At 53.3% G+C, this 18,363-nt stretch overlaps 1 protein-coding gene across 3 annotated transcripts in view; it reads right to left on the bottom strand.

Annotated features, from left to right (window-relative positions):
* Window positions 1–7,514: 7,514 nt before the first annotated feature.
* Window positions 7,515–18,363, bottom strand: part of ASXL1 (ASXL transcriptional regulator 1) — a 76,263-nt gene continuing 65,414 nt past the window's right edge. For 2 of the 3 annotated variants that reach the window (XM_060615084.3, XM_060615090.3), the window contains exons 5-12: window positions 18,254–18,351; window positions 17,575–17,668; window positions 16,961–17,113; window positions 15,551–15,714; window positions 15,359–15,455; window positions 13,872–13,977; window positions 12,954–13,587; window positions 7,515–12,423 (exon numbers count right to left, since the gene is read on the bottom strand). In XM_060615084.3, coding sequence (XP_060471067.1) covers window positions 9,505–12,423; window positions 12,954–13,587; window positions 13,872–13,977; window positions 15,359–15,455; window positions 15,551–15,714; window positions 16,961–17,113; window positions 17,575–17,668; window positions 18,254–18,351 — 4,265 coding nt within the window. In that variant the 3' untranslated portion in view covers window positions 7,515–9,504. The remainder of the gene's footprint in view (window positions 12,424–12,953; window positions 13,588–13,871; window positions 13,978–15,358; window positions 15,456–15,550; window positions 15,715–16,960; window positions 17,114–17,574; window positions 17,669–18,253; window positions 18,352–18,363) is intronic. The other variant, XM_060615112.3, reaches the window with a different exon arrangement.

The raw sequence follows: 18,363 nt of genomic DNA, 5'->3' as shown, positions 1-18,363 counted from the left end.
TGCCAGTCTGTGTCTGTCTGATCAGAAGGATGTATCCCTGTGACCTAACATTCCATATCACTACACTGGCGCGGGCTGGGGGAACGGCAGGGCGGGGTGAGGTGGGGCAGGTGCCGGGCTGGCTGTCCCCTTGAGCACCCGGCACAGCCAAGCCGCACAGCCAAGCCGGAGGACCTCGCCCACACCCAACGCAAAGCAAAGGCAAAAATGGCTCCCCCACCCCTATCCCACAGAAGCCCCCGTCACACGGTCACCTGTGTTCTACCTCACACTCCAGCGTGGGCTTTTTCCAGGATGTGCCCTGAGCCTGTTCTGAATGGCTATCGCCTAACTCCCCCACACCATGTGTCCGCCTGGGAGGTAAGTCCAGAGGGGTGGCCAGGAGCTAGAGCCCAGAGAGGGCTTGGACCCTCATGAGCAGCAGCTCGCGGGCACCTGCCCCCAGGGAGCCAGGTCTGAACACTTCTCCACACAGGCCCAGAGCCCTCAGATACCTGCCAGGAAGGGCCTGTTTCTTCAGGGTGAGCCCTCAGCTGTCAGGTAGCCACCAAACAGGAAAAAGCAGCTGCGAGCCCCTGGTTGGACTTGGCAGCTCCCGTCCTCCGTCCCCGTGGTTGGAGTAAAGGAACCATCAGAAGTGGAGAAGCCACTTGGGTTCACCTAGGACGCACCCTTCTCGTCAAGGGGCCAGTCCTAGAAGAAACCTGTAATCCCTGGAGTGTGAAAAAGGACAAAAAGAAAAGGCTGGCCCGGTTTCCTTCCTCCCCGATAGGCACTTCTTCTTGCTCAGTGCAATACCTACCAGTGCTGCTAAAACCAGGGATTCACCCAGACCTCAGAAGGCCCAAGGGGCCTCTCCATGCAACACTCCGTAGCCATGACAGCAGCTCTCCGCTGCTTGCCCCTGCCCAGAGCCGGCAGAAGCCCTCTGTTGCCTTTCCTCCCTCAGAGCAGAGAGGCCCCAGGGGAGCCAGGGCTGCGTGGACCCCAGGACGGCCACAGAGAGCCACTCGACCCCAGAGCAGGCGCCCCTTCCCAAACCAGCTTTCTGCAGCCAACCGCCTCCCGGCACCAGTGGCAGACCACCCTCAGGAGCGCCAGGGAGGGGCTCCAGCGTGGAGGCCCCAACACACCTTGGATCCAGGCCCGAGCTGTGGGCCCTGGATCCGGAACCCTGAAAGGTAGGGTGCCCCGCGCCCCGCCCCTTGCTTACTTCCAGCCCCCAGCAGTTCAGGGTGGTCTTTTCTCTCTCAAGTGGCCTCCAACGCCCTACCCAGCCACAGCACCTCTGCCTTCCATCGGACCCATCCCCTGGCCTCCGGTTGGGGCCGGGACACCCGAGACTCCCCTTTAGCACAGCACAAGCTCCAGTGCCCGAGGCCTGTCCCCCAACCCGGCCACCCACATGTCCAGCCCCACCTGCTCAGTGCTACTCCCGGTTCAATTTGTGTAAATATTTATTTTTGTGAGTGAACAATACTACAAAGTAATCAGCAGGTCTTTTGCAAAACGTTCCCCCAGGCAATTTGTGAAAATCCTAAAGTTGAAAACTGGCAGAGACAATCGCCGCCTTAGAATTCTTGATACCAACTGCGTGTCATTTCCCCTCCCGGAGGCAGGACCCAAGCCAGGCACCGCGCGCTTTTCTCACAGACAGGAGAGAGGCAGGCTGGGAGGGGCTGCGGCCGCCACCCACACGCAAGGGATTAGAGCTAAAGATCAGCATAAGCTCCAGTTGGAAGTCGGCTCTCCTCAGCCGGCCACCTCGGCCTGCCTTAGCACTGGGCAAGAGCGCAGGCACACTCGTGTGAGAGGAAGGCCCCGGGTGCTCGTGGTGAAGGCCCACCGGGGCTCCCCGCGGCCCCTCCGGGACAGTGGATTCTGTCACGGTGACCCCACCGCTTGGGTGGGCCCCTCCGTGAAGCTATGCCTGAAGCCCTGGTCATGGCAAAATCAGGAGCAAGTCACTGTGTGGAAACAGGACTCCATTAGCTAGTTCAGTCAGGGACCTTGTTCTGTTTTGCGTTTGTTTTTCAAAGATGCAGCTTCAACCCCTCCCCACTCCTGACTTGGAGGGCACCAAAGAGCTGGTTCGGCTGGACCTAGCTCACTGCCGTCCCTGCCGTCCCACCCGCACCCTCACCCTCACCCCCACCCACACCCCAGGGACTGCCTTCTCCTAAAGGGAGCTTCCAAGGCCCTGCCCCGCAGCCATTTGAAATTCTGACGGAGGGCCTTGGGGGCGCAGATTCATCATGGGGGATCCTAAGCCAGAAGGTAACTCAAGAGTTAGAATACACCAATTCCAGAGTCTTTGCAGGGGGCTAATCCCAGCAGAAGAGTAGAATCAGGAGAAATGGGAATTTGGTCTTAGTGGTGGATAACTAGACGACCAGTAATGGTGTGACCCATCTGAAATTCATTTTACCATCACCTCCAGGACAGTTTATACCCAAGGGCAGTGTTGAGGGGGAGGGGGACCGAAGGGGGCGAGCAGGGTTTTCAAGGATTTCAAACAGGTGGAACCCGGCCATCCCTATTCCCAAGGGCCACTTACGACTCCAGGGGTGGTTACAGGATTAACTACCAGTTCATTTTCAAAATGCTGCTTTGAACTCAGAGGGTTGATACTTTTAATTTGTAATTTTTTGTAAAACTTTTTACAAGATAGTAAAGTATTTCACCAGAATACCAGTTTCAATCCGTCCATGGTCTGATTTTTATATAATTTAGTGGTGCTTTAGAAACTTTGTTTTTGTTGTTTCTGAGCTAAACAGCTCAATCCTTTTTCGCCTGTATCTACCTAAGACCAATGTGAACCTTTGTATTTTTGCTCCTAATTTTGGACTCAGTGAAAGTGTACTGTTTACATGTACAGATGCCCCCGTCCCTGTGTGTTCCGCAAGACTCGCTCTTGAGGAGGAAGGGGCACCTCACTAAGCTCATCTGCTTAGCAAAGCCACAAAACAAAAACCTCTCACTTTTTACCTGTGTTTCCACCTAAAAACAAAAGCAAAAACCCTACGCCACATAGAACTCAGATTTGCTGAAAAATACTTTTCTAAGCTCAGAAAAATCTCCGTGCGCCAGATGGCCCACAGGCCTCTGTCACGTGGTCCATTGAGGAGCAGGGGTCAGAGCAGACACTTCCCAGGGGCTGCCGGCGGGGCACCTGCGTGGCCTCTCGGAGAGCGTGAGCAGGACTTGACTGCAGGGCTGTGGGCCGGTGTAGTTCTTCCAGCAGCCCGGGAAGTGGGGAGGTCAAGATGACCCTTGTGACCTTCAAGGTCAAGCCGCCCAGGATTCAGGGACGACCCAAGAGGCTGTCAATCCTCTGGCATAATTTAGACATGTTTCGGAAGAGCGCAAGTTCCCCATCCGAGATGAGGTTTTAGGACTCGCCAGTGCAGATGGTACAAACATTCTTCAGGGTTCCCCTGGAGGCAGCTTGTTCGCGAGGCATCACCCTCTGAGGAGGGGCAGGGGGCTCCAGACGGTAAGCATATGGCACTTGAGACAAACGGCGGGCAGCACCAACTTTTAAAGGTGACTCTTTATTACTTAATCAATGGCTACACCTCTAAATTATATTTTTACAGATATGCACCTATGCAACTTAACGTGGCTCTTCTAAGCAGGTGAGGACTTCCTCCTCAACGCTCTATAAAAATTATTTGTGTTCTATATAGTGAGTTTTTTCCAGTAAATGTGGCTTAATATTTTAATTCTTAGACTGTGTCTTCTTTATGTGATGCAACTAAATTCTGTTTTGTTTGTGGAATGACTAGCACAGGCCAAGTCCCTCTCCCTCACTTAACAAAAGACCAATGAGCTGTTAATCGAGCTGTTATCTCCATGGTATTACTTGCTAAATGCACTGATTTCATAAGTATGTGGAATCCCTTTTCTTTTGAATCTGTATATCATATATAAGACTGAATCTACTTAATAAACACTGAATAACAAATCAGACGCTTCATTCCCACCGTGTCCTCTCAACAGCCCTGCCAGCCGACTCTCTCCCGCAAATCTAGTTCGGCACCGACAGACATGCCCTTCTGCTAGGAGACCACCTTTTCCCGGCCCACGCCCTAGCCCACCACCGCAGGCCCTCAGTCAACTGTTCTCGAACAAATAATCCTGTCCTTTCAACAGCCAGCCCGTCAGAAAGAGAAGGAAACGAACCTTACTGGTACTCATCAGGTGTCCGGTGCAGGAGGCACCTTCCTGGGGGTGCACACCAGTCACCCCGCAAGGTCCCTCACACGCGGCCTCTGCCCTCGCCCCGGCGCACAGCTCTTCGCCGGCCGAGACCAAACTCACACGGACTGGCCCCGCTAAGTGCTGGCTTGGAAAACTGAGGAAACACCATCCCTGATCCTGAACCTTCTGCACTTGACGTCCGACTCGACCCCAAACTCCCAATCCCACCTTAAGGGAAAAGGGCAGTTTACTTGTGCGCAGTCTTTTTTTCATCGAACTACATAGATCATTTAGGCTAACCCTGGAGGAAAACTTGCAGGAATATGGCTTGGGGCTAACCTGTCATGAGTTCTTAAAAAAATTCTGAATTACAAGCGTAAGTGTCAGTTTTACCGTTATAATGTGTGTGTGTGTGCGTACAGACACAGACACACGTGACAGTTTTTAAAACATTTATATTTTGTAATGGTAGAGGAATCTTAAAAGCTGAAATTCTGTATAAAACTCTAATATATAAAATACATTAAAAAAGGAGGGGGGGCACCTGGGTGGCTCAGTCGATTAAGCATCCGACCCTGGATTTCACCTCAGGTCACGAGCTCACGGTCGTGAGATCAAGCCCCATGTCGGGCTCTGTGCCGAATGTGGAGCCTGCATAAGGTTCTCTCTCTCCCTCTGCCCTTCCCCCGCTTGTGCTCTCTCTCTCTCTCTCTCTCTCTCAAAAAAAAAAAAAAAAAAAAAAAAAGATGAAAAGAGAGGGGACAATAGTTGAAAGACACTGCACCCAGGGAACCCCGTCTGTTCATAAGGGCGATTGTTCACCAGGATGGCAGGGACGGTGAAAGCCAAAGACAGCGGCTAGGTGCCCCTCTTCACACAACGAAGGGACCAATGGCGGCAATGCCTCAGTGATACCATGAAAACCCCTGTCCTACCAAAACTACCACTGCTGAGAATCACCAAGGGACCCGACAGCCCCACAACCTGGGACGACATACCCTGGGCCCAGGCCCACCGCACGCAGACCACGCACGCAGACCAGGAAAGCGCTTACCTCCGGATGAAGCGCCACACAGCTCCACAGGACGGCGGCACGGAGATCGAGGAGACATCGTCACTCAAGGACGGAGAAGCGTTGCTTGATCCCAGCCTGGCTTCTTTAATTGGGGCCCCAGGACCACTGTTGTTAACAGCGTACAGGACAACGTCAAATAGGAAATGCCCCCATGGAACAGTGAACTGAAATTTACTCAATGACAGAACAGGCAACCCTCCCTTTACTCAGGGAAGGGGAAGGAAGGGGAGAACAGGCACAGAAGTGCATTTTAAAACTAACTATGATGCACTGGGGAAGCCCAGTTTACAAGAAACCCAAGAATCCTTTGCAAAGTCCTCTCTCCCCGCCTTGATCTTTTGTATCAACCCAGATTTTATTTGGGTTCCAGGCAGTCAAGGGGCTCCTAAATGAGGGGTCCCCAGCTGCCTGAGGAGCCGATGGTCCCTATGACATACTTCACACAAGTTGGTGTGGATGTGCCTTCCTGGGGGAGGGTGTCTGGAACCTCCGTTGGGCTCTCCGAGGGGTCTGTGTCCCCAGCAAGGTTAAAAGCCACTGCACAGACAGCTCTTTTAGTCGCTCTTATTTTCCATATAGAGCTTCTGCTTGCATCTTCAGTAGTTAGTCCAGGCCTTCAAACTGATGCACGGAGACAGGAGGAAGTATGGTCACCGTCAACATTTGGTTTCAAGTTATTAGTCTCCAGGGTCACAAAGCCCACTCTCCCCATCAGTTTAAACAGTGCCCACACACAAGGGCAACACAGCCTGTGCCACCTCCTCTCAGGAGGCAAGCAGGCAGATGCTCTGGTCCCCGGGGCCCTTGATTTTAGGCAGGCTACTCTATGAAGCACACACATACTCCCCATCCCTCTCTCGAGCAGCTTCTGACTTCCTCTAGAGCAGGATGGACATAAAACAGTCACGATACTCACCAGGCCAGTACAATAATCGTCTCTCCGTATCCTGAAACATTAGGTTTCCTCGTCCTTCAGATCATGAGTACAAACAGTCTCCTCTGCCAGACACCCAGTCTCTGAACTTAGGGCTGTGCACTCAGCAACTACAGTCTGAGTGTGAGGCTAGAAACCACATGTCCGGTGAGAGGCCGCCACCCCACCCCTCAGCGCACAAGGCCCGCCTCTCCACGGCCCCCTCTGGGGCAAGGATCGGGCAGGTGGCAGGCGTCACACAGACCTCTACTCCAAGGTCAGGCGGCCACTGTCCTGCCGGGTGCAAGCTAAAAGTCCGGGGTACTCCCCGCGTGCCAGGCACTAACGACTTTACAAAGAAGGAATCGCCGTCCCCATTCTGAGGCGGGAGCGCGGGCGGAGACGGACGCGGAGACCGCACAGCCAGTAGGGGGAACAGGGCTCGCGTGCTGAACCCACCATCCTCGGCTGCCTCCTTCACGACACTCGAGACGCGATCGCAAGGTCAGGTCCCAGGCCTGCTTTCTAAAGCATTCTAAGCTCCCGCGGCCTTTAAGCGAGCCAACGGGTGCCGTGCCCCAACAGCACAAGTACACACACATCATCGCCACTAGGAGGCCGCCCAGTCACTACAGGGCCACCCAACCTCACTTCTCCACCTGCCCTTCCATCGACAGCAGCAGCACAGAACTGCAGCCTGAACTGCCCCAGGAGGTAAACCTACCTCGACCAACTCACGGGAAACGAGCTAACGGATACACATTTTAGTCAATCTGTACTTCTGCCGTGTGTCTTTTTACTTGTGGCTTGTTTCTATACTATGGTTGTTTCTGAGCAGCACAAACTCGTGCGTGTCAGCACTCCAGATATGTCTGGGGATGGACTGGGACGTCCTGCAGCCTGTCACCCTCAGGCCCACGCCACTAGCACCTGCTGGCTGCCCGCTATGCAGAGAGGTGCTCGTGTTTACAGATCTTTCAAGGTCAGAACTGGTCACCACCCCCCTAGGCCACTAGCCACCAGAAAGCTCTTCGGCGAGTGTGTCTCAGCAGGGCAGCTGGGATGAGCGCCCTCACTGTTCTCGTTCGATTTTGGCTTCCAGTCAAAGCAGTCACGCCCAGAGTCTAAAGACCCAGCAAAAGCGGCGAGTCTGGGCCTTCGGCACTGACCTGACAGAAGAGCTTCCAGCCCGAGGACATCAGTACTGGAGCCGGAGCTGAGGTGAAGCGAGCTGGCGTTCGCTCCTGCGGTGCCGCTTTCGCACTCCTGGCCTTCCTTTCCAGCCCGGCGGGGCGGCCACACAAGAGGACGGAGACCACAAGCGCAGGCTGTACACGTTTATTTTTCCAAAACCACGAGACATACAAGAACAGTGCTGTCCCTGGGCAGCCCCATGGACCAGACCAGTTTCTGCCTGTTGCCTAGAGGCCGCCAAAGGTCACAGCAGAAGGAAGAAGAGGATCAAACACACTTGGGCCTCTGCTCCCTGTCTTTGGTAAACAGACTCTTGAAGCTGCCAACTCGGGACTTGGCCAATACTGCATTTAAGTCACATGATTGCCAACTTCTCACTCGTGCTTCAGATGACAAAAATGCCACAGTGGATGAACCCGGGTGGGGTGGGGTGGGGTGGGGTGGGGGGGAGACCTTTCGGGTGAAATGACACTTGCTGAAGTCACACCAATTTTCTACTTTACACAGAAGCACTCACATAGGGAGACCTAAGTCAAATGAGGGCTCTGAACTCTGCCACAAGTCGAGGTGTAAGAAGTAAGGCAGGAAGCAGGGTGAGGGAAGACAGCTATGCAGATGTCTGCGCTGTTAATGTGTCGGGAGAGAGGCAGGCAACGAGCGTGGCTGTTTCTTCAGCAACCTGCTGTCAGAAGTACATCAGACGGAGCCCTCGGGCCCCAGCTATTGCTGAAGGTGGTAACCCCGGAGCCAGATCTGGAAAGCCTGCCTGGGGCCACCCAGGGCACTCACCCTGGACTCCAGAGCACTTAACGCCCGTGGCGGTGATTTGTCACGTACGGCAGCGAGCGGCCAGTGGGAGGTCGGAAGAGAAGAGACGTGAGGGGCGAGACACGTCTGCGCAGCTGAGCGCGGGCGGGCTGGCTGTGGCTCTGCAGGCTACAGCAGGTCCACTAGGCGACCGAGCCACGCTGGCAGATCACAAGTCAGTCACTCCACCCTCGTGTCGGGCAGCACAGCGCGCAGTGGCTCTGACACAGGTGGAGAGAAGTACACCACTTTAATGCAATGATGCCGAAGACGGAAAATAAGGGAGAGACACTTGTGTTCTCTGTACAATACATCCATTTACAGAATCGGCCAGTACTGTGTACAACATATAAATACATGATAAAACATTAGAGGTGCATAGAGCATACTTACAGAAGCCAAAAAATTCACTTTATACATCCAAGGATAAAGAGTTAAAAATATAAAAATAAGAAACACACACTGCTTTGAAATGTAAAATGACTTTCACATACACAGGTGCGTGGAGATGCCCACTCCCACGGAGTCCAAAGTGACAGGGAGGGTGTCAAGCAGAGGAATTCACCTGCCAAATATCTGGACATCTGACTTACAAGGTCTACAGATGGCATTTTAAGAGGAAAGACAACCCTATGCCCGACCCCGTTGTCCAAGCGAGTCTATTCGAGGTTCCAAAAGCTCCTGTGGGCCAGTGAATTGTACCGAGACAGGAAAGTCCCAAATTTGCTTCAGCAACAGAACCAAAGGTCAAACCGGCTCCTGTCAACTGGCCAATGCCAGAACTGTGACCCTGAGGTCAGCAGGTGCTTGGGCCCCCTGGCGGGCACTGCTGGGAGTTATTTTAACCCTGTGCTGGCTTCCCCAGCCATCAACTAACTCCCCCAGGACCAGAGTAGCAAGCAGAAGGAAACACGGCAGGGAGGGGGCAGTGGAAGACTGACATTTCTACTCAGTTCGGGTAGGTTAGTTCCCTCGATGGAGAACACAACCTTCTTTCTTCAGTTTCGAGTCCCTCTGGGTGTCAAGCAAGCTCCCCATGCCACACCAGGCTCTGTCTGCACGAGAGCTTGAGTTGGCCAGCAGGCCTCGGGCGGCCCAATGAGCTGCCCCGCGGGAAGCCCTTGCAGCAAGACCAGCAGAGTTGGTAAGCGACAGAGGGGCCTTAGCACTACAAGTTTTAGGGAGGGGCAAGAGTGCTCTTGCCTAGAGAAACAGAGTCTGTTATATCAAGGGGTTCTGTACACAGATGGAAGATCAATCATTATCAAAATACACACACTAACTATACAACTTTTCCCATGGCCGTAATTTATTATCTCACCACAAGGCACAATACACAGAGCTTTGAGGGTCCAATACAGTCATCGTGACAGAACGCACCACAGCCCTGACACATGATCATGGCTTTCAGGCTGCACGCACACTGGAGCGAGATGCTTTCCACCGTGCTGCTGTCGGTGAACATCTGCAAGGAAAGTGATGCACTGTGGCTCGCACCAAAGTTTGCTTTGTGGCTCAGCTGCACCACACTTCCAGCAAGGCCTTTGGGAAAGGTGGGGGAGCTCGAGGAATAATTAAAGCTGGTGGAACTTAGCTGGAGTTTGGAAAGCTTCCCATAAAATGCCTGCTTGATATTGAGTTGGGAGGGGATGGAGGAAGGCTCCAGAGGCTGACCAGGCCCTTTCCCAGGCTCTCGGGGTAATTTCCAGAAGGGCAGGTCAAGAACAAAGGGCATCCCTTGCAAGTGATCCACCAGCTCCCGAGGACCAGGCCCAGCTGCGTTCCTGTTCTCTGCATTTGCCTTGAGAGGACCGCCCCCAAAAGTCTTCTCGTTCTTGACACCACCAAGAGAGGCAGGCGGTGGCCTCGGAGCCCAGTCTTCCCTGGCAGTCTGTACCCCACCGGACACAGAGTTTTTGCTTGGCCCCAACTTCCTACTGGGAAACCCAGGAGGGGCATCAGCGGGCAGTGGCGTCGGCTCCACGGGTCTGGGGCGCTGAAGGGCCGCGGCCTCATTCCTAGGGCCAAAGAGCTTCTTCCCTTGACCTCCAGCACCATTCTGATTACCCAGGGCCTGACCTGTCTGATCGGGATCCAAGGAGATCACGTTTGGAGATGAGAAACAAGGGACTCTCGAGGTAGTGAGATTTCCTGGACTTCTGCCTGGGGCAGCATTTGAATTACTGCGCTGGGACAGGTCACGGGCTTCCTTCCGATCTTCCACACTAACGGGAGAGAACTGCTCTTTGGAATCCACTTCTTCCACTTTCCCAGAGGCAGCCATCAACTTTGTCACTGGATACAGGGAGTCTAAACTTGGGGCTGTCTTGGCAATCTTCTGGGGAGCTCCAGGAGCCCGGGTGGGTTCCAGCCTGGCAAGACCAGTGCTCACTTCACGGATCTCAGGTAGAAGCAGCTCCTTTGAAGCTCTTAAAGAACGGGGGCTGGTCTTGCTACCTGCACAGCTGTTTACCAAAGGGTCCTGCAAAGATCCCACTCCCAGGGAGCTGCCGTGGCCCTGCTCTTTCATAAGCGGGAGTCGTGGGGATTCAGGTTTGCTACTGCCTTGGGCTGGAGGAAGAACCTTCTCTAGGGGTAAGTGACCCTGCAGCAACTGCATCACGAGTGGGTTAGTGGCCTCCATGGAGGACCCAGGCCTGCCCAGCAATGTGGGCCTTGACTGGTACTCAGTACTGGCCAGCAGCAGGGAATCTGGAAACTTTTGGGGAACTGCACATACACGAGACACCCAGCTCTGAGGAGGAGCCATGCTGTCTGTCCTCATAACCAGACTCCGATCACCATTCACCTTGGAGAGTGAGGCAGAGTGGTTCCAATCGTGTTTCTCATCCGTGTCCGCCACCAAGGCTCTCTTCACCACTGTGGCCTCACTGGGGTCGGCCTCGCTGCTGTCCTCAGACAGGTGGCCTTCAAAGTCAGAGGCCGTGTCTGTGGACTCGCCATGAGGACTTAGTGCTTCAGACTCTCCATTGATCTTCAATTTCTCACCTGCCACCGGTTTGCGGTGGCCACCAGCACTGTCAGCACACCCTTGCAACGGCACCGTCCAGACCAAAGAGAAGTGCTCCGGGGGAACTAGCCCCTCCTCAGTCAACTCCCCAGCTGACACAGGAATGAGGGGGGCAGCTTTCTCCCATTCTTCCACAGCCTGGGGCTCAGCAGATGGGACACGTCCTCTGGAGTCTGGTTCAGGCCGTCCGACCGCCTCATCATTTGACAGGCCGGGCACCCAAGGAGCAGCACCATCAGAGACGAGGGCCTCAGTTGTCAGGTTTTCTTGTCTAGTAGCACTTTCCCTCGTGGGTGAGCATGAATCACCAAGTCCTAATTCATCATCACATTGTCTGTCCTGCAGGCAACCAGCCAAAGACAACTCAGTGGTGGAAGTGGGGGTCACATTCACAGGATGCTTCATGGTGGGGTCACTGTCATGGTCAAGGGTCTGGCCAGGTCCTCCTTCCAGTACAACACCCCCCGCTAGAGACTGCACAGGATCATTCTCTCGGAGAAGAGAGGGTCCTCGATCCTCATTATCGCTTTCCCGGGAAGTGGTACCAGACTCACGTTCAGTTCTAACATCTAGATGCAACGCAGGTTGCTCAACTAATCTCTCTGGTACTGGGGTTCGGGAGGACAGTGGGGGCAGAGCCTGGCACGGCTGGTCCCCGGTGGGAGCAATGGGGAGCTGGGAGGCATCTTCCAGACCACTTGTGAGGACATCTGGAAGCCTCCGTAGCGGGCAGCTCTCCTCCTTTCTGAGAGCGATCGGGTCCTCTCTCCTGGCTCTGGACACGGCAGACCCAGCCTGGATATGCTCCCCGTTTAGAGAACAAGGCGGCAGTAGTTGTGTTCGCTGTAGATCTGCCGCACACTCTCCAGGGGTGCTCGGGGCTCCGCGGGGCTCAGGGTGGCCACGGGCCTCACCACCATCACCACTGCCGCCGCCTCTGCCACCTCCCTCATCGGTGGCCCCGCCGCCACCTCCACCCGGGCCACCCCCCCCTCCGATGGCACTGGTGGCCGCCTCTCGATGACAGTGGTGGCCTCTCGCCCCTCGGACTTGCAGAGCACGGGCTTTAATGTCTGCGAGGGTCCTGGCACCAGTCCAGCCCCGGCAGGAGGACTCCGTGATGGGGACGATGCGGGGGCATATCTGGTAAGTGGGCTGACCTTTAACCACCCAGGGTGGTTTGATACGTGAAAGTTGAATCTGCAAGAGAAGAATTGGAAGACAGTTTTATCGACTGGGTGGCCTGACCTAGCAACTGTAAGGCTAAACTGGGATTCTAGTAGCTTAGGAGTCATGGCCTAAAGAATCAAATAATTTTCTTTACAAATGAAATAATGGTGGTAAAATGGCTGTCCGTGACACCACCCCATTCTGAGAAGATTCAGCTCCAGGGCTGTTGTATGCCATGCTTCTAAATTTAATTTCTGGTGGGACTGTGTGAGTCACTGCACAAAGAATCTACCACCACCTAATAAAAGATTTAAAAACCCCAAAGGATTCTGACCTCCAGAGATAACTTCAACAGAGTAACAAAGAAGTGAGGAAGAAAAGAACCTTATCCCCCTGACTACCAGTCAGTCTCAAGAATGGTTCTCTGGCAGAGGGCTCTACGCTCGTGTAATTAACACGACGGCCCAGAGCCTTCCATCTCTACAAAGGGGCTCTGCACATCTCCTGGCCCTCAAAGGGATCCTGGCTCCAGGACAGCCAGGAATCAAACAGCCTCCTACCCGGATGGGCGGGACTTTGGGCTCCTCTTTGGTGGGCTGTGGCTTCTCGGTGTGAACACTTTCAATTGTGTTACGAAAGGACTGACGGTCTTCAAGCCGGGGCTTCTTTTCGGGAAAGGACACAGAGGCCGCCTGCTCAAAGGACTTCCTCTTCTGATCCTTGGGCTCCTGAGCCGCAGTCTCCTGAGGCAGGCTGGGAATCCTGTCTGGAGACGCGGAAGCACGTGCCAGGTCGCCTGGATCGGTCTGGGTCCGGGAAGCCACAGGCTGGGTCAGGAATTCGGGATTCTCTGGGTCAGGTGCTGCAGAGGCCATGCCAGGCAGATGGGGGCCGCCCGCCTCTGCTGAGTCGCTCTTAGCCTCCCCGTCCTTGTAGAGGGGGATGTCTGGTACCACAGACTGTGTGTCTTTAGCAACCGCTGCTTGTTCTGGTTCCTGCTTTTTGTAAAGATTCCTTCTGGCTCTAGTTCGGAGATCCGGCCGAGAGCGTTTCTTGAAATGCCCATCTCGCTGCCGGGTAGCTGGACCACGCTGTGGCCGCACTGATTCTCCTGGGACACGCAAGTCACTCTTGATTTCAGCCTCCTCGTGGCCCACGTTCTGATGCAATGACTCTTCTTTGGTCAAACCCAATCTGCAAACCAAATTCATACCATCAGTTACAGGGCAGAGAGGACATGCCTATTTTATTCTAGATGTTAGATATCTCAGAACAAAATAAATCTGCATGGTCCATAATACCAACCATAGAAAAATGTATTATCAGCTTTCTCAAGAGTGGCATTAAGCTAAGTGAGCCTAGCAAGCCACTGCCTTCAACCTGTCCTCACCCCACACACTGGTATGCACAACTTCGAGAGTATTTGTTTCTCTGCCCTCCAAAGCCCAGACCAGGACTCACAGCACCGAGGGCCTTACTTCTGTCCATAGTAGTCTTCAAAGAACTTTTCTTTCCACTGTTCCACTTTCTTTTCCTTCTCCATTTCCTGTCGGATCCTGACTTGCATCTCATGAGTGAATTCGCCTAAAGAGAAATAAAGCTTTTTGAGTGTGTGCATTCAGGATATTAATGTCTATCTTAGGGAAAGGTAAATCCTGCAATTCCACCACATCAGGACTTTTCAAAATACACATGACTTTGGTTTCAGTGTGGAGATCTTTTTTTTAACCCTATCTTCTTCATGCTGGTTTCTGTCTCCTCCAGAGCCACACCATGTTCTCACTCATGACAGAACTAACATGTCTATTACTAGGGAAATTTATTCTTCCCACAGATAATCAAGTCATTCAACAGCAAAGCAACACATGGATCAAAAAAGCAAAACAGAAACAAATAAAAGAACCATTCTTACTCCCTGTGCAGAAAAAAAGTTAACAGGGCAGGCCTGACCGCTTATCTTTGGAAAGGCCTGCTTACAAGGTTGGCCCTTGGCTGACATCTGGGAACTTGGATTTCAGGAGGGTTCCCACCCCCGCTAACTGACATGAATGGCTCACTGTGCCTAAACTGTTTATGCAAACAAGATGGTTTATGGCAAGCACCTGCTTTCCTTCAGGGAATCTGGAATGTAGTTATGTGCCAGGCAGAGGCTTCCTACATGATCAGCTCCAAGTAAAAAAAAAAAAAACAAAAAAAAAAAAAACAAAAAAAAAAAACCTAGGTACCGAGTCTCCAACAAGCTTCCCCAGCAGATCACATTTCACATGTGCTGTCAACAGCTCACTGCTGGGAGAACTGAGCGCATCCTGTGTGACTCCTCTGGGAGGACTCTGTAAGCTTGCGCCTGGTTTCCCTGGATTTCACTACAAGCGTCTTTTCCTTTTGCTGACTTTGCTCTGTATTCCTTCACTGTGATAAATCACAGGCACGAGTACAGCTATATGCGAAGTCCCATGAGTCCCGAGTAGGACTACATGCAGAGTCCTATGAGTCCTCCTAGTGAATCATCAAACCCAGAGGGAGTCTTGGGGACCTCCCAGCACACTCCCCGTGCAGCTCTCCCATGAAACTAAATTAAGAGAAGCTGACAATCACTTCAAGTGGCAATGTCCAAAAAGAGCTCAGTGTATAGGTCAAGGCCATGGTGCACTTTCCTCCACCCATCTAGACAATGTCAGGATTACCAGAAAGACAGGAGTTGAAAGTTTTAATGACGCTGACGTGGTGGATATATACACACAACACGGCAAAAGCCCAAACACCCTGTACCTTCTTTAAAGCTATAGGGCACATTAACGCTCACCACATTCATTAGTAGTGCAAGGAAAGCCTACCTTACACTGAATACTCCCTTGAAGAAAAAGAAGAGACTGGTGAAAAATGAATGTCTGGGTTTTAAATACCAAGGACAAGCGACACCACACACGGCAGGCGCCTCTCAAGCCGTCTGAGAACGTCTACTCACCGTCAGCCAGGCGTTCGCGCCAGCTCTGAGCCGCATGAGTGAAGAATTCGTTATTCAGTGCGCTGCTGCTGAGACGCAATAGGCCATCTGTTCCCACCTAGGGGGATCGAGGCGAAAAGCACAATAAAGAAACTCAGAGAGAGAACAGAAGCCCACCCAGAGGGAAGCAAAGAGGAGGCCGCCCCTCTGCACCTGTCTGTCCACTTCTGGCAGGAGGAAGAGGAGCTGCTGTTGGAAGTGGGCTGGCAGGGCATGGAAGGTCCGAGAGTTTATCAAGGCCCGGAGGTTGGTGTTGACAAGAATAGACCCAGGCGTCTCAAAATCTATCTCTTCCCCTCTGTTGCGCTTCATCTGACCTGTGATTGCAAAGCAGTGAGAAGCAAGGTACAGATTTTCAACTTTTCAAAGCGAAGGAACAAATGTCAACTGAGGGAGAACATTTACCGGCAGCACCCAAACTACACGGAACTGATCCGCACATACATCCAGGCCGCCCTAACCTGCACGTCACAATCACTCTGTCCAGGTCACTGATGTTGCCACCAAACCTAAGAGAACGCTTGGGCTTGCATCCTCAGACGAGACTCTGTGCCGTGCCGGGACACAGGCTGAAAGGGACACTCTTCCCACAGAGAAGCAGGCAGGGGGCAGGCTGCGAGCTTCCCTCCAAAGCTGGAGAACAGGCTCCACAAAGCCAAGTGGAGACATGATGGCGGTTGTCTGAAAGTGAATCTACTGAGTGTCCTACAGACGACTCTGCAGACGCCTTCCCTCAACGGGACGGAGAGAGGTGATCTCCACACAGCAAAGTACTAAGGGCCGTTTAAAGCCGCTGAGCTGTCAATCTCTCTCACAGAAGCGTCAGCAAATGTCACTTGTATTTGAGAAAATCACTAAGAATAGAGACTCATGAGACCTTAAGGTTAAGCACTGCGGAGGAGTTGGAAGAGCAGCAAGACAACAAACCCAGGTCCCACTTGGGCAACGGTTTAGTCGAATTTTCAGAAGCCAAGGCTAGTCTTCTTAATGGTTTCATGTGGCCTGTCTACAAATAACCAGCATGTGGGCTCTGAGAAGTAAATTCAGAAATCGCAAACAGCATAGTGGCCTTGCAAATAGCCTGTAGCCCTCCCGAGGGGTGGGAGGAGCACTCCAAATTCAACACAGGCCTCCTTCCGCAACATGCTGACTAGGCTACAAAAAGGGGTCCTGACCGCAACTCTGGGTGCTGAGAACAAACGTGACAGGATGCTACCCAAGAAAGAAAATAGATGCTGGAATTCTTCCCTGAGAAGCTCAAAAGCAATTTTCACTCACTCCAACACTTGCTAAGCAGCACCACGGCAGGCACGGGCCACGCCCTTACAGGGACATACATGGAACAATGTGGCGTCACCTCTGCCCACAAGGAGTTCTCTCTAGTCTAGCAGAGATCTACACGTGCAATAACCAAAATACGAGGTTTAAAAAAAAAAAAAATTAGAGGTCCACCCAAGAAATCAAAATAAACTGGTACAGGAAGTGGAACAGAAGATGTCCTCTCCTCACTAGGCCTGCAGGGGCCCCCTTTACAGGCAGAGAAATGAGTGCCAAGCCACTCACCTGTGGCCGGCTTCCGGAAGCCTCTCAGGAGCGGGGCAGGGTCCCGGGCGACCTCGGCCTGGCCACGAGTAGCAGCGCTGCCCAGGGCCAGAGAGCCGCTGCTGCTGCTGGACGGGCTGCCGCTCTCGCCATCGGCGTGGCGGCCCGAGAACCCTGAAGGCACAGCATTCCACTGGTCAAAAGCATCACCCGCCGCGCCCAGGGCTCTCAGACAAGCCTACTTTTCCCAGCTCTCCCTGAGACACTGCCAGCAATAGCGGGTGCTTCCGTGGCCCAACCTTGGGCTGTCAGAGATCACCACCGCATGGTCTGGCTTTATGGTATCACGAAAGAATGCCAAACCGCCATCTTCATCTGCACAGCACTGCACCTTTACCAAGCACCTGCACACTCCTTCATCGGACCCTCGTGCCGCCCTGGGAGACCAAAAGGCGGTGTGCACGGCAGAGCTCAGCACCGGAACCTAGCTCAGGCCTCACCACCACAGCGTGCTGCCCACCAGGAGGGCCTCTTGCCTCGACGGGCACCGTACCACCTAGGTCAGACACTGCTGCCAGACGGAGGCAGGCCCCAAGACCTGAGGAAGGAGCATCATATCACAAGGTTGCACATACCTGATGCAGATTCCACGTGGGCCCCGTTTACCTTCAGAGGAGTCAGAACAACTCGAGGCAGCATCACCCCAGTCTTTTTCTTTTGCTTGTTTGCCTGTATCGCCGAGGGATTACAAAAGGAGCCTGAGTCACCTGCAGGGCCACAAGAGTGGTCCCTCTCCACCACGTTTCCACCCACCATCTCGTACAACAGAGTTCATATATTCAACCAGCTCAGGCATGTGATGGGGGAGCGGCACTGACTCGTGTTACTGAGCCGTGGCCAGCACCTTGCCAACTACCACTCCAGGCTGAGTGTACTGTATTGTTACCCTGTTTTACAGATAAGGAATTTGCCCAAGGTCCCAAAGCTGGTGAGCGGCAGGGCCATAATTCCAAGTGCTGACTCCCAAGCTCATTTGCTCCCCACTCTACACTGTGCCTTCCCCGTCCCAGATATTCCTGTGTTTGTCAGAAGTAGAAGGCAAACTATATTATCTGTGGTAATGAAGAAAAACAAACCACTCTGCTCTCAGATCCACAGCCCACTTTTCCTATGGCCCACTCTGAACTGTACCAACAGGTGAAGACCAAACTGATTTGCTCCACTCTCCCTACACGCTCACAGTTAACACAGAAGAGTCCTATCTCCTGCCTGGCCCCAACTAGCCCCAACCTAGCCACCAACTCTCCTCCCTACCTGTGAGGAAGCTCTGTAGCTGTCCCTAGGATTGGAAAGAGGCCGGCTCTGAGATTCTGCAGAACAGGATGCGTTCGAAGACGTTTCATCAAGAGAAACTGGAAGAGGGG

This window comes from Panthera onca, chromosome A3 (genome assembly GCF_046562875.1).
Source record: "Panthera onca isolate mPanOnc1 chromosome A3, mPanOnc1 haplotype 2, whole genome shotgun sequence".
NCBI lineage: Eukaryota > Metazoa > Chordata > Mammalia > Carnivora > Felidae > Panthera > Panthera onca.
This window is presented reverse-complemented; position numbering and strand designations above follow the sequence as displayed.